At 38.7% G+C, this 16,881-nt stretch overlaps 2 protein-coding genes across 3 annotated transcripts in view; one reads left to right on the forward strand and one right to left on the reverse strand.

Annotated features, from left to right (window-relative positions):
* LOC107585270 (desumoylating isopeptidase 2-like) overlaps positions 1 to 1,630 on the reverse strand; it is a 7,328-nt gene extending 5,698 nt beyond the window's left edge. The window contains exon 1 of the mRNA XM_016272216.1: positions 1,532 to 1,630. Within this exon, the coding sequence (XP_016127702.1) occupies positions 1,532 to 1,630 (99 nt within the window). The remainder of the gene's footprint in view (positions 1 to 1,531) is intronic.
* Positions 1,631 to 15,766: 14,136 nt separating this feature from the next.
* Positions 15,767 to 16,881, forward strand: part of adss2 (adenylosuccinate synthase 2) — a 17,374-nt gene continuing 16,259 nt past the window's right edge. For both annotated transcript variants that reach the window (XR_001609222.1, XM_016272188.1), the window contains exon 1: positions 15,767 to 16,076. Coding sequence is in view for 1 of the 2 variants with exons in the window: in XM_016272188.1 (XP_016127674.1) it covers positions 15,888 to 16,076 (189 nt within the window). In the remaining variant the exon portion in view is untranslated. The remainder of the gene's footprint in view (positions 16,077 to 16,881) is intronic.

The raw sequence follows: 16,881 nt of genomic DNA on the forward strand, positions 1-16,881 counted from the left end.
TATATATATATATATTTATTTTATTTTTTTTTTTTTTTAATATATTTATTACATATTATGCATACAAATATTCAAGTACTTTGAGAGAGCAGGGAAACTTGACTCATTTGTACTGCTTTATGGGAGTGGGTGGGCGGTAAAAAGTTCTTTTGGTGAAAAATTGAAAAATTTTCCAAAATTTTGTTTAGATTTTTTGTTTCGATTCTCTGACTGGTGAAGGCTTTTTCAGAATTATGGGTAATGTAGATTTTCCACCAGGAATTCTGCTGTTGAACTTGATTGTTTAAAAATAAATTGAAATAATGTGACCTGATAGCTCCAACAAAAGCAAATACCATTGATTAACAACATAGCTCAGAGTAGGTCTGTCTTTAATGTCTTACAACTTATCATTAAAAAGCAATTTCCATATGGAGACAATGAATAGAATTTTTACTTCTGGAATGGATTGTTGCACTACTTCCAGTCTCTGAGGGTACGTTTACATGACAACAATGCACTAAAAATGGAAATGCGTTTAAGTTTTGCGTACAGACAACATTGTTAAAATGATCCCCCTTTACAGTTTCACAAAAACGACTAAAAACACTGTTTTATTCATGCCAAGCCAGAAGTTGGCGATGTCACTTTGTAAAGAAATACGACATGCCTGCGCACATATGCATTCTTATAGACTGAACACATGACATGCATGTGCATGACGTCACTGTTTTCACAAATTTGCAGTTTATATGGAGACGGTAAGAGTGTCATTTTGAAAAACTTACACTTTGGGAACATTTACACAACACCATTTTTAACTAAAAATGAAAAACTTTTTATGTGTTTTGGCAGTTTATTTACACGACAACTGCGTTTTGGGGGCATTACACCGTTATCATCTCTGTGTAAACTATTTTGTGAAAACAGTGACATCAAGCATATTACTTGTTCACATAGTGTTTCTTTACATTGCCAACTACTGGCCTGGCATGCATAATACAGCTTTTTAAACTTTTTAAGAGGATCCACATGAATGGGGATTGTTTTGACAACATAGTTGCCTGTACACAAAAAAAACAGAGGAACATTGTTATCGTGTAAACATACCCTCTGAAACCCGTTTTCAAAAGTTTGTGTTTTTAGGCCCACAAAATGCCATGGTCGTGTAAATGTCATTCCCTTTCGAGCGTTCACTCTACATTGCGAAGCATTCGCAGTGGGAACTCCTCCCCTTCTCCAAAATCCTGAAACCTTATAGGATAGTGCCAGTACAATAAACTAGCCAATTGTCGCTAATTATGCAAACTGCATGCAAATACTGACAAGCATGCAGTCAGTATATAATGCGGTGAGAGCGACAACTGCCTCAGAATATTCTCCTTCACGCTGCTATAATACAGGTTCACCACAGCCAATGGCTACCTTTTGCTGAATTCGTGCGGGTCCCATCGACCCCCCCCCGGACCAGCACAAGCACTGCATCGCCTGCCTGGGCCTGCCCCACGCTGAGGCGGCGTTCTTGGAGTCTGACTGCGTGCACTGGACTGACTTGCCGGCACGTGTTTTGAGGACTTGGAGGAGCATCGCTCATGGCCTTATGGGGACGAGGCCCACTGCCACCAACGAGCCCTTCCTCGGGGCCTGCCATCGCTCCTTTCGCCAGTCCTTTTCGCTGACGAGAGCAGGTGGTTAAGTCGTGGTCTGCACCCCAGACGGCGTGCTTCCACTCTTCCACTCAGGCCATGTTCTCCCACATGGACGGGGCGGAGGCCGACAGCTATGTGCACATGCCCCCCGTCGAGGAGACCGCCGCTGCGCATCGGTGCCCTTTCTTGGCCACGCTTGGTGCAGACCTCAGCCTACCTTCTAAGCCTTACAGATTGACCGCCAACCTCGCTGACAAGGCTTACACCTTGCGAAGCGGCATCCGCGCTGCACACGATGGCGGTGCTGCAGGTCTTTCAAGCTAAGCTCCTGCAGTCCCTGGACATGCGGATGTCGTGAAAGACCTGCGCACAGAGACGGACTTTGCGCTGATGTTGACAAAGCGCTCTGCTCAAGCCATTGGTCGTTCAATGCGCTTCATGGCATTGGTAGTCCTACACAGGCACCTATGGCCGACCCTAGCTGACCTGAAGGACTCTGACTGGAAGGCACTCCTCAACGCACCGATCACTCCCTCCGGCCTTTTCGGGTACGCCGTGGAGTTGGTCGTTGAGCGCTTCTCTGAGGCGATGAGTCATCTGATGCTCTGGCGCATGTTCCATTCACCATCACGCTCCTCTTCTGCGCCTCGCTCTGCTCAGAGAACGGCTAAGCAGCCTGCCACATCCTCCGCGGCTCCTCAATATGAGCCGGAAGTTCACCGTGACAGCGGACCACCCTCGGCTGCCAAGCCCTCGTCCTGACGGACCGGCCAAGAGAGCTCGCTGGAGGCCCGACCCCCAAGCACTGCATTATGTTCCCCTTGTTCCTGTAGGTGACAAATGCAATGTTCATGTTTGTTCAGTAAAAACACAAACATCCTCACAAAAAGAGCGGCTTTCTCCTAATCATATTAATATGGCGTTACTCGTCCTGACTCAGAGCAACGCAGAGCCGCTGTCTGTGTCTGTTACGGCCTCCCAGTGTTGTCCTCCATGAGCCGTTTCCCCGCCAGTGCATTTAGCCTCGCCAGTCTACGAACATCGCTGCTAGCGATAGCGACCACAGAGATTCGGCCGCTATGTCAGTTCCTAGATGCGTGAAGAGCTGGGTGCTGAGCATAATAGAGCACGGATATTCCCTACAGTTCAGATGCAGACATCCCCATTTCAACAGCGTGGTTCTGTCACTGACACTGCCTGTTGCTGGTTGAACACACAAAGCTTGATGCTTTTGAGTTTGTCAGAAAAGAACATTACAAACTGCTGATTTTTTTGTCTGACAGGCAAGTTCCTTGATATTGATTAGCTCTTTATTGAACTCTCTATAAAAGAAATATCACTCGCAATCTTGCTGTAATGTAATAATGATTAATTGAGCTGTTCTCTTGTCGTTGCAAATATGCAAAGCATATTTATGTTAAGCTTCTTCTCAACAGCTGTCTCAAATCACACAGGTGGATTCAAATGACAGTTGAATTAACTGTTGTTCCCCTTGTTCCTGTAGGTGACAAATGCAATGTTCATGTTTGTTCAGTAAAAACACAAACATCCTCACAAAAAGAGCGGCTTTCTCCTAATCATATTAATATGGCGTTACTCGTCCTGACTCAGAGCAACGCAGAGCCGCTGTCTGTGTCTGTTACGGCCTCCCAGTGTTGTCCTCCATGAGCCGTTTCCCCGCCAGTGCATTTAGCCTCGCCAGTCTACGAACATCGCTGCTAGCGATAGCGACCACAGAGATTCGGCCGCTATGTCAGTTCCTAGATGCGTGAAGAGCTGGGTGCTGAGCATAATAGAGCACGGATATTCCCTCCAGTTCAGATGCAGACATCCCCATTTCAACAGCGTGGTTCTGTCACTGACACTGCCTGTTGCTGGTTGAACACACAAAGCTTGATGCTTTTGAGTTTGTCAGAAAAGAACATTACAAACTGCTGATTTTTTGTCTGACAGGCAAGTTCCTTGATATTGATTAGCTCTTTATTGAACTCTCTATAAAAGAAATATCACTCGCAATCTTGCTGTAATGTAATAATGATTAATTGAGCTGTTCTCTTGTCGTTTTAAAAAGCAAAGCATATTTATGTTAAGCTTCTTCTCAACAGCTGTCTCAAATCACACAGGTGGATTCAAATGACAGTTGAATTAACTGGGTCGAAGCTTTCAGCTAGACTGTCATATGAATACAATTCTTCATCTAACAAACTTGATGACCTGTTACTGCAGGAATGTGGTTAGACTTAAGTACTGTTGATGAAAGCAAATAAAAGCTGGAGTTTATATTTTTTTTTAGTGTGTATATATATATATATATATATATATATATATATATATATATATATATATATATATAATACAGAACTGGGTAGTAATCTGGATTATGTAATCAGATTCCAAATGTTATGTAGGCTACTTGTAATCAGATTAAATTAAATTTTAAAATACTCGTAATTATACAGTTACTTTTTTTTATTGATTACATGATTACATATTATTTATGCACAAAATAGCAATTAATTATTCATAATTTATTTATTCTCCCTAATTCATTTTTCATCTTTTAAATGTTCTTTTCTAAAATAGCCTACTACCGCTTATATATATACTCAGAAAGTCTTCCAGTTCTGTGGACATTCATACAAATGCAGTCAATGTTCAGTTGGCTCACACAGCATTTGACCACTGGACTTACAAAAATCATTTCAACTTTAACATTGCATCAACTAGGCTACTAATGAACACATTCATTTTTATTTGAATTATCACTCAGTAGATTATTTGACCATGTATTACTTTTATTGGACTTTTTTCTTTCAAACACATTAAAATGCACAAATTCATGTTATTTCTTATTTACTTTACTAGCTATACTTATATAACTTTTTTTTTGTCAGCAGAATCTCTTTTACCTAATATATTTACTTGAAGTCCCCCCCAGATTTTAAGGTAATAAATTAACAATTAATTAAACCAACGATTTTCCATTAAACATACAACCCCCAGTTTAGGAAACCTTGACGTAATGTAATGTTTAACCCTCGTCTACAGCATAGCATTGTCCTCAGGCAACAAAAAGTTTTTCTTATGCCCCAATGTTCAGTACATGTTTTTTAAATGATTGCAACCAATTAAAAATGTTTGAAAAGTATCAAAGAACAGTCCAATAAGGTGTGGGAGTCACTATCAAGCACCATTTGAAGACAGGACTTCCTTTTCTGACACATGGTCACAGGAGCACATGGTGTGAGAAGGCGCAAAGATTATTTGCTTTAGTAATCTTATTTAAAATGACATGAACTGTACATAAAAATGTGTGTGTGTGAAGGTGTAGAGAAGACTTTTGTCAGGTTTTATGACTTTTTTATTTTGCATGTTCAGACATGCAGTTTTACTTTTTGTTGCCTCAGGGGTCCACTGCTCCCATCCCTAACCAGGATTTCCCATTGACAATACATACGGGCAAATCCTGTGTGACAAAAAGGGAAGATGCAAGGTTCCTGGGTGCACAGGAACACCCAAAGTGATGTGCAAAAATTGCACATCTAGCCAGCTCTGTGTTTTTATATATGTGTGTGTGTGACCCTGGACCACAAAACCAGTCTTAAGTAGCACAGGTATATTTGTAGCAATAGCCAAAAATACATTTTATGGGTCAAAATTATTGATTTTTAAGTAGCACAGGTATATTTGTAGCAATAGCCAAAAATACATTTTATGGGTCAAAATTATTGATTTTTCTTTTATGCCAAAAATCATTAGGATATTAAGTAAAGATCATGTTCCGTGAAGATATTTAGTAAATTTCCTACTGTAAATATATCAAAACTTCATTTTTGATTAGTAATATGCATTGCTAAGGACTTCATTTGGACAACTTTAAAGGTGATTTTCTCAATATTTTGATTTTTTTTTGCAACCTCAGATTCGAGATTTTCAAATAGTTGTATCTTGACCAAATATTGTCCTATCCTAACAAACCATAAATCAATGGAAAGCTAATTTATTCAGCTTTTGGATGATGTATAAATCTTATGACTGGTTTTGTGGCCCAGGGTCTCTCTCTCTCTCTCTCACACACACACACATATATATATATATTACATCTTAAAGATGCAAGAAATACATGAACATGAGCACAGCTGTATGTGCTTTGTGTTTGGGGAAAATATGACAATTATAATGATGCAAATTAAATGTTTATAATAGTTATCCATTACCCAACACTTTCTCAATGGGCTTTTATGTATGTGTGTGTGTGTATAAATATATATATTGTATATATAAGCCATAAGCTGTATTACTTGACATGTATTCTTATAATATATAATGTAATTTATGTAATGTCATAATAATATAATTATATGTTGATAGTTAAGTGACAGTATGTGATTTGAAGTAACTTTATTTACAAAACATAAGATGTGTAAATCATTCATATATCCATTTGTACGTAAATTGCCCCACTGAACTGAATAGTTCGGTATCATTTAAACAGAAAATTAAATGAATATGGCTCATTAGTAAAGTGACAGTATATATATGACAGGAAAATGCATGGATCATCACCAAACTGCTCATGGATCGTTGGAAGAAGTCGCTCTTGCAGGACGTTTTGATACCATTCTTTATTCCTGGCAGTGTTTTTGGGCAGAATTATGAGAGAGCCCACTTCCTTGGTTGAAAAGCAACCCCACACATGGATGGTCTCAGGATGCTTCACTGTTGGCACAATACAGGACTCATGGTAACGCTTCCTCTTTTCTTCTCAGAGCAATCGATTTACCAGATGTCCCAAACAGTCGGAAGTGAGCTTCATCAGAGAAAATAACTTTGCACCAGTCTTCTGCTGTCCAATCCTTGTACTTCCTGCAGAATTTCAGTCTGTCCTTGACGTTTTTCTTGGAGAGAAGTGGCTTCTTTGCTGCCTTTCTTGACACCAGGCCGTTGTCCAAAAGTCTTGGCCTCACTGTGCGTGCAGATGCTTTCACATCAACCTGCTGCCATTCCTGAGCAAGCTCTGCACTGCTGGCTACGAGAATACATTTTTGTACGCAAAGAAAACAAAAATAATGACTTTATTCAACAATTCATCTCCTCCGCGTCACCCTGGTGCCATTTTGGAGAATATCCACTGAACGTAAACAGCGTATGCTATTCTGTATCAGCTGCGTCACGCGGGTGATGCAGAGGAGACGAATTGTTGAATAAAGTCGTTCTTTTTGTTTTCTTTGCGTACAAAAAGTATTCTCGTAGCTTCTTAAAATTACAGTTGAACCCCTGATGTCACATGGATTATTTTACCGATCTCCTTGCTACGTTTCTGGACTTTGATCGTGGTAATTACACTGCTGTCTATGGGACGGTCAGAGAGGTCTCAGAATTCATCAAAAATATCTTAATTTGTGTTCCGAAGATTAACGGAGGTCTTACGGGTTTAGAACGACATGAGGGTGAATAATTAATGACAAAATTATCATTTTTGGGTGAACTAACCCTTTAAGTACTACATTGCATTTCATGCTCAAGTTCTCAAACGCATCTGTTGGTTCATATGGTCACATATGGTTTGGACGATCAGCTATCCTTCCTGTCACCCTGTAGTCTTACATCTGTCTTACATTACAGATGATGGCTTTCCTAAAGACAAAAGTAGAAAAACTAATTAAATTAATGCACAATATTTAAAAATAATACTATTATTGTTTAATACATCAGTATATGTTGGAATCAACATTAGCCAAGCTTAATAAGTGATGAAAAAATTATTACCGTTACCTTTTGCAAACTACTGCAGTTAACTGATACACAATACAACATTCAAGTTTACAGTATACATTTCTATAACGTGTTACTCACTGCGTTTGTCAGCTGACAAGATAGCTAAACAACTAATGTGAACTCATACTTAATTATAGGCCACTTAGCAATAGAAAGGAAATAAAACTTGGCTTTTTTTCACTACACATGAACCAAAACGCTAGGTGCATATGTAAACAATCAGGGATGGGCAGTATTTCAGATACATGTATTTAAAATACGTATTTGAAATACAAAATACTATTTTGTATTTTAAAGCCTTCGGCAAAAATCAAATGTAATTTGTATTTAAATACATTTAAGATTAGTATTTTTGTATTTTCAAAATACATAAAATACTTTGTGCCAGTCAACCTCTTTATCAGTGTACTGATTTAGTTCAGACACACCCCCTCTCCCAACCCCAACATTCATCACTTGAGCTGCAGCTGTACAATTCCATTCAGCATTGGGTGAGTGACTTTTCTGGAATAAGATTAGGTGACGATGTCATGGTCAATTGAACATGTTCATTAAAGTTAAAATAGTGCATCATTCAGATTAGCCTTCAGTTAACATGAAAGAATAAAAGAGCACTGACAAAGGGAAAAAATACTGTTAGCCAATCAGTTTTAATAGTTAATCGACTGTTGTTGTTTTTTATCAACTAGCTTGTCAAATGTGTTTAAAGCATTACTGCATGTTAGCGCTGGGTGACATGACAATACATATCGTGGCGATGATATAAAGTGTGAATCAACGGTAATTTTTTAGAAATCGTTTACATAGATAGGCCTGTTGGGGAAAGCAAATACAGTTGTGTGAAAAAGTGTTGGCCCCCTTTCTGGTTTTTAATTTTTTTGCATATTTGTCACACTTAAAAAGATTCAGATCATCAAACAAATTTTAATATTACACAAAGATAATGCAAGTACATACAAAATGCAGTTTTTAAATGATTATTTATTTTATTAAGGGAAAAAAGCTGTCCAAACCTGCCTGGCCCTACGTGAAAAAGTAATTGCCCCCTAAATCTAATAACTGGTTGTGCCACGCTTTGCAGCAACAACTGCAATCAAGTGTTTGTGATAACTGGCAATGAGTCTTTCACATCGCTGTGGAGGAATTTTGGCCCACTCTTCTTTGCAGAATTGTTTTAATTCAGCCACATTGGATTATTAATTATTCATTCATTCATTCAAAAGGATGAATGAGTAATAGAATGTGATGTGCTTGGTGCAACTGCACTTATTATAAGTGTATATGTGTATGTCCTTTATACTTCTATGCCTCTCAATAGATTCAGTGGTTGGAGTTGGGTTAATACTCCTTGACAATTTCTGTTGCTACTTTCTGATTACGTTTCTGGCTACATTTAAAATCAAAACATATTGATAATTTAATAATTGTTGTAATGCTAAAATGTTTGTTTTCAACTTCCAAAGTTACCAAACACCAAGTAACTAAATTAGGATACAATTATGAGTCATTCGCAAACTGTTAAACATTAAACTGTTGGTTACTTTAAAACTAACCTTCATCTGGGAAATCACAGGGATATGTGAATATTTGATCTGTTAACTGGTTGCATATGTCAGATTTATTGCATGACTCGGGCAGAGAAAAGCTGTTGCTATCAAACATTGTTCACAAACATCAGTGTATTGGTGAAGCGATAGATCAAATAGGCCAATTGATGGAAGGTTTGTGAAGAAATGTCATGCTCCCTTGTAAAATTGTTTTTTAGTATTTTTAAAATACAAAAATACAGTAGTTTATTTTGATATTTGGTGTAGCTGCTGTATTTTGTAGTTTATTTTGATACACTTAAAATTAAGGTATTTGGTATTTTATTTGAAAATACATTTTGATGTATCTTTGCCCAACCCTGTAAACAATGACGAAAACCACAATGCTATCTTTAATTATGCTGCATCATACTTGAAGAGTTAACGTAAAGAAATGCAAATAAAGAAATGAAAAAAACAAAATGACATTTACTTACCTGAATCAAAATGTGTGCTGCAAGTTATATCCTATAGTTGCTATCCATACCGGGCCAGAGGGAGCAGTGCGAAGGATTGGAGTGCGAAGCACTACTAATCAACTAATATACTGTATACATACATACATACATACACATATATATATATAACCCCCCCCCCAAAAAAATCCTAAATTCTCCTGATTAATCCCATTTCTTTAATGTATTTAACAATAGCACCATATATTTTACCTTGTTCTGCATGCGATTTCAAAAGGCTTGACAAATTAAATGATTCAACACCCATGTTTCTTACTTCCTTAATGAGTTTTAACCTTTCTTTTTCATATTTTCTTACATTTTATTAAAACATGTTCTATTGTTTCTGCCTGATTACAAAAAATACATTGACCAGTTTCATGTTTTCATGATTTAATCTAGTATGCCCTATTCGGATGCGAGAAATAATTGTATCTTCTTTCCTATTCCTAAAAACACTTCTTCCATTTCCTACTTGCTGCTGAATATTATACATTTGTCTGCCCTTGCTATCACAGTTCCATACTTCTTGCCATTTTTTGTTTATGAATTCTTTAATTTTCCCTTTAACCTAATTTTTGCTAAGTCACTTGAATATCTATTTCTGAGTGTTTAAGAGCTTGCTTAGCAAGCTTATCAACCACTTCATTAGCCTCCACTCCCACATGAGCGGGAACCCACAAAAATGTTATTAAGCTTATATTACTTATTCTTAATAAACTTGCAAGAATCTCATAAATAATGTCTTGCCTTGATGATTTTACTCCACTTGCAAGGCTCAATATTGCTGCATAAGAGTCAGAACATATTACTACTAATCTTGGTTTTACTTCCTCTACCCACTGAATTGCTACCACCATGGCAATTAATTCTGCTGTATACACAGATACATGATCAGTTATTCTTAATACTAGTTTGAAACTTTGGAATAAATACTGCAGCAGCTGTTCTACCAGAGATAGGGTCTTTAGAACCAGACGTTAAACCAAGGTCCTGACTCTCTGTGGTCATTAAAAATCCCATTTTGCCCATTGGCCTCTGACCATCATGGCGTCCTTTCACTCTTTGTTATATTGCAGCCATTTGCTAAAATAATTTAAGTTAATTTTTTTCCTCATTAATGTACACACAGCACCCCATATTGACAGAAAAACACAGAATTGTTGACATTTTTGCAGATTTATTAAAAAAGAAAAACTAAAATATCACATGGTCCTAAGTATTCAGACCCTTTGCTCAGTATTTAGTAGAAGCACCCTTTTGATCTAATACAGCCATGAGTCTTTTTGGGAAAGATGCAACAAGTTTTTCACACCTGGATTTGGGGATCCTCTGCCATTCCTCCTTGCAGATCCTCTCCAGTTCTGTCAGGTTGGATGGTAAACGTTGGTGGACAGCCATTTTTAGGACCCCCCAGAGATGCTCAATTGGGTTTAAGTCAGGGCTCTGGCTGGGCCATTCAAGAACAGTCACAGAGTTGTTGTAAAGCCACTCCTTCGTTATTTTAGCTGTGTGCGTAGGGTCATTGTCTTGTTGGAAGGTAAACCTTCGGCCCAGTCTGAGATCCTGAGCACTCTGGAGAAGGTTTTCGTCCAGGAAATCCCTGTACTTTAAATGGAAGACGTTTGGGATGATCAGAACCCTTCCTAGAGCTGGCCGTCCGGCCAAACTGAGCTATCGGGGGGGAAGAGCCTTGGTGAGAGAGGTAAAGAAGAACCCAAAGATCACTGTGGCTGAGCTCCAGAGATGCAGTTGGGAGATGGGAGAAAGTTGTAGAAAGTCAACCATCACTGCAGCCCTCCACCAGTCGGGGCTTTATGGCAGAGTGGCCCGACGGAAGCCTCTCCTCAGTGCAAGACACATGAAAGCCCGCATGGAGTTTGCTAAAAAACACCTGAATAAGATTCTCTGGTCTGATGAGACCAAGATATAACTTTTTGGCCTTAATTCTAAGCGGTATGTGTGGAGAAAACCAGGCACTGCTCATCACCTGTCCAATACAGTCCCAACAGTGAAGCATGGTGGTGGCAGCATCATGCTGTGGGGGTGTTTTTCAGCTGCAGGGACAGGATGACTGGTTGCAATCGAGGGAAAGATGAATGCGGCCAAGTACAGGGATATCCTGGACGAAAACCTTCTCGAGTGCTCAGGACCTCAGACTGGGCCGAAGGTTTACCTTCCAACAAGACAATGACCTTAAGCACACAGCTAAAATAATGAAGGAGTGGCTTCACAACAACTCTGTGACTGTTCTTGAATGGCCCAGCCAGAGCCCTGACTTAAACCCAATTGAGCATCTCTGGAGAGACCTAAAAATGGCTGTCCATCAACGTTTACCATCCAACCTGACAGAACTGGGGAGGATCTGCAAGGAGGAATGGCAGAGGATCCCCAAGTCCAGGTGTGAAAAACTTGTTGCATCTTTCCCCAAAAGACTCATGGCTGTATTAGATCAAAAGGGTGCTTCTACTAAATACTGAGCAAAGGGTCTGAATACTTAGGACCATGTGATATTTCAGTTTTTCTTTTTTAATAAATCTGCAAAAATGTCAACAATTCTGTGTTTTTCTGTCAATATGGGGTGCTGTGTGTACATTAATGAGGGACATTTTTTTTCTTGATTTTAGCAAATGGCTGCAATATAACAAAGAGTGAAAAATAAGGGGGTCTGAATATATATATATGTAACCACTATGGATAAGTCTGATCTAAATACTGCTGTGCAATATAATGTTCTTAGGGGTTTCTTTCTCAATTCAACTTAACCTTTGGTACATTTTTCCCTTTTGTGAAACATATAACTTGAGTTTTAGCTACAGATAATCTGAAGCTCCAATTATTTGCCCATTCTTCCACTTTATCTACTGCTTTTTGTAATTTTTGAGACACACATGCAATATTACGTCCTCTTTTCCATATTGCCCCGTCATCAGCAAATAATGTCCTTCCAATATCACCTTTAAAATTACTAGAAATATCATTAATCATAATATTAAAAAATATTGGGCTGCATACACTTCCTTGAGGAGTTTCACTGTCTATTGTGTGTCCATTGTATTCCGACCAGCCCTAAATCCACTCTGATATGGCGATATAAGACCTTTTATTTCCAATATATAATTTAGTCTATGTATTATCCTTTTTTCCATCAGTTTACATAAATTAGAAGTTAATGCAATTGGCCTATAATTAATTGGATTGGATTTGTCCTTTCCAGGTTTGCCTACTGGTACTATTATTCCATGTTTCCACGAAGAAGGAATCTTTCCTGCATTCCATCTCTTGTTAAAAAGATTTTAAATAATTTTTAAAGATCTATCTGACAAATGTTGAATCATTACATAACATATATCATCTCTTCCAGGAGATGCATGTTTAACTCCCCCTAGAGCCATCTTTAGTTCATACATAGTAAATTCTGCATCTAAAGTGTCTCCAGAAGGACTTCGTTTCATCATCACATCTGGGTGCTAATTCTTGTTCTGGATTCTACACTTTTTAATATGCTCCGATACATTATCATCACTACGGACTTTAACAAATACTTTAGCCAGCATTTCAGCTTTTTCATTATCAGTCACAGCTATTCTTCCTTCATCATTTATTTTAAAACTGGAAGAGTTTGATTTCTATAAATTCCTCCCATTTTCCTAATTGATCCCCATACTTTACTTATGTCAATACCTTCTCCTGTTGAATTACACCAATCTCTCCAGTACTTATTTTTAGCTGCTCGGACTATTCTTCTTACTTCAGCTTGCGCTTTCTTATATTTAATAAAATCTTCAAATAAATTTATCTTTTTGATTTTTCTGAATGCTTTATTCCTATTATGGACCACATTACTACATTGTTCTGTCCACCAAGGAACTGCTTTCCTCTTTTTACATGGTCCCTTTTTTCCTATAATATTATTAGTTAGATCATACAATACTTTACATATTTTCCCATTACATTCATCTATGTCTTCCATCATATTTAGTTCTACTGCTGTTAGTTCTACCTCACTTAAATATGTATATGCTTCCCAGTTTGCTTTATTAAATCTCCATCTTGGAGCTAAAATCCCATTATGTTCTATTACACTCATCTCTACCTTACATAAAATTATATAGTGATCACTACCCATATTATTATCTTCCCAAACATTCCATACACATTTACTTGCTATATCTTCAGAAACCAATGTTAAATCTATAGCTGACCCAATACCACGTACCAAATCTATTCTTGTGTTTCTACCATCATTTAAACATACTAACCCATTACAGTCTATTATTTATTCTACAACATCCACACTATGATCATCCTTACTGCTTCCCCATAAAGTGCTATGTGCATTAAAATCTCCACACCAAATTATTTTATGATTTCCTGACCCAATAACCTTTTCTAAATCTTTACTTAATCTACTACAAGGATTATAATAAATTATTATTCTGATATTTTGTTTCTCTGTATTATACATCTATCACCACCACTTCATATTCTTCAATCTCATTAATGACTCTGTATTCTAATTCATTTTTTATAAAAGTGGCCACCCCACCTCCATTACCTGTCTTTCTATCTTTTCTTACAATATTATATCCTTGCAGAACAAAATTTAATTTAGGTTTTAACCATGTTTCTTGTACACAAATTATGTTTGGTTTCTTATTTAATAGATCTATAAACTTTTTAAATTCTGGTCCATTTGAAATAAGACTTCTGGCATTCCACTGCAGAATCGTTAAAAGCATTATTATTATTATTATGTAATTCCACATGTTGTTTGAGTTCTAGATTGAGTCTTTAGCATGTCATTTATTTTTTTCCAACGATACACCTGCTACATTCAAGTATCTATCAGCTGCCCTTATTATGGTTTTAATTCTCTCCGTTCTGCTTTCTGTTTGAGCAGAACAATTTACCACTTCAGCCATAAATCATATACATGATCACCCCCACATCTCGCACAACGTTGTCTTCCTCTGCAAACTGCACTAACATGTCCATACTTCTGGCACTTGAAGCATCTAAGTGGAGAAGGTACGTATGGACTTACTGGGTAACTTACATAGCCTATTTTTACCCTCTCCGGCATTCTTTCTTCATCAAACTGAAGCATAACCGATAGACTGTCCATCCTTTCTTTATTTCTCACATATTGAAGCCGTTTTGCTCCAATTACCTTCCCCCTTCAATGCAACTTTTAATTTGATCAGCATGTACATCAGTAGGAATTCCAGTTATTACGCCTCTAACCCAAGGCTTCGTCTTCATCAATGTGCATGATCCCAGGTATCCAAGCATCGGATTTATACTTAGTGCCTTATTTTGTTGTTTTTCATCCTTACACATGATAATCAAGTTTCCATCTCTAAGAGTCTTTGCACTATTTATTTCTCCTTACGCTTTATTCAGCGATTTGGTCAGTTTAATTGGGTTTATCGTCATACCAGGTTCTGCAAATTTCATCATTACTTTGTATTCCTCTATATTTTTCCTACTCACGTAATCCTCCTTTCCACTATCCGTAAATTATCCTTGACTATTGTTTTTCTTCTCCTCCTGCACTCCCGCTACACGATTCGTCTTCCATTTCCGGATCACTACCAGAGCTACCGTCATTTCCTGCCATCTTCTTCTTCTTTCCAGTTTAACGGCGGTTGGCATCCAGCTTATTGGTGCATTACCGCCCCCTTCTGCTCAGGAGTGTGGATCAGATAATAGGTGATCTATTCCCTTTTCCCACTAAAACTTACACATCACTCACATTGTCCCCTCACATTAATATCCACACACACATCATACATCAAATCCATTTCCTGCCATCATTTCCTGCTCTTCTTCTTCTTCTTCTTCTTCTTCTTCTTGCTTTACGGGGGATCGCTGACTTATAAGTGCATTACCGCCACCTATATCTCAAATGGACCATTGACACTCTATCTACAATCTTCTGATTAACCTACCAACCCACATACAAACACAACAAGGACCTAATTTTAATTTTGACATTTCACGAGGATTAAATAAATTATCGCAATCCTCCAACCACTAACGGAAACGTCCAAGGCACAAAGCCGTCACTTCCTTAAACCGTGTACAGGTTTTACGGTCTATCGTTTTTCTATACGGGCGGGGCCGGGGTCTTAAACCTGAATATACACACCAACTCATGGGGACTTGTGTCCCCATGGGAACAGAAGCTTATAAATCATACAGAATGTTTTCTGTGAGGGGTAGGTTTAGGTGTAGGGCGATAGAAAATACAGTTTGTACAGTATAATTACGCCAATGGGGAGTCCCCACAAGGATAGTGCACCAGACTGTGTGTGTGTGTGTGTGGAGGGGGAGGCGCTGGGACGCAATTGGTGCTCCGCTCTCGGTGTCTGCTCAGGTGTGCTTGTGTCAGAGGAGCATTGCGGAGCTGCAGGCAGAGCAGAGGAGAGACGGTCATGTCAGACAGCGTGAACGCACAGTCGCAGGACGGAGGATCCCACGGCGAGGACAGGACTAGCCGGGACACAAGCCCGCGTGTGGGCAACAAAGTGACCGTGGTGCTCGGAGCGCAGTGGGGCGATGAAGGGAAAGGAAAGGTGGTGGACCTGCTGGCCCAGGACGCTGACATGGTCTGCAGATGTCAGGTTGGTTTATGAGGACTGTAGTGCTTGAATATGTGAATATATCTCCGGTGGGCTGTGTAGTTATTACGCGCGGTGTAACCTACATCATCCACACGCTTGTTTGGAAGGAAATATTCATGGCTGATCAGAGAGTAGTGAATGCATGTTAAGTGCTGTGAAGGCTTGTGAAGTATGTGATTATAGGACTTGTTTGCAGGCCAGTTCTTGGCAAGCAGTTAGCTGCGTATTATTACAGCGGAAACGGACGTTACAGCGCGCGTCTACGCGCTTCCATTACAATCAACTACGCTGTCTGCACGCGAGCGACGTCGATTATAATGCCGCGTACTGGTTTAGCTTCGCTAGCAGTGTACCCTGTAGTGTGTTTGCAAATGTCACCTTGACTGAATTGTGTGATATTGAAGCCAGCGTGATGTTTGACCCAAGGCCAGCCCAGGGTAGCCTCAAATCTTACCAGATGTCATTTAGTACATCAGCTAATGTTGAAATATCCGGGATGTTTAGCAAAGGATGTAAACACGGGCGCAGGACTCCTTTGAAGGCTATGACGCCGAAGGTGTTGCATTTATGAGTATTACAGTCAAACCAGATGTTGTAATTGTTAGTAATTAAAATAATAGTTGATAATAGTACTGAACATTAACCTCCAGCTACTTAATTTTCCGCAGTTGTCTCATGTGCCCATGTGTTATAAATGTGCACAATCCTGCAGCTCACTGATTCTTCAGACGTGATGTCCTACAACTTAAAAAAAATAACAACATTTATAATTTCGACAATTGCTAGAATGCTTTTATAGATTGAA

This window comes from Sinocyclocheilus grahami, unplaced genomic scaffold, assembly GCF_001515645.1.
Source record: "Sinocyclocheilus grahami isolate Dianchi unplaced genomic scaffold, SAMN03320097.WGS_v1.1 scaffold68.1, whole genome shotgun sequence".
NCBI lineage: Eukaryota > Metazoa > Chordata > Actinopteri > Cypriniformes > Cyprinidae > Sinocyclocheilus > Sinocyclocheilus grahami.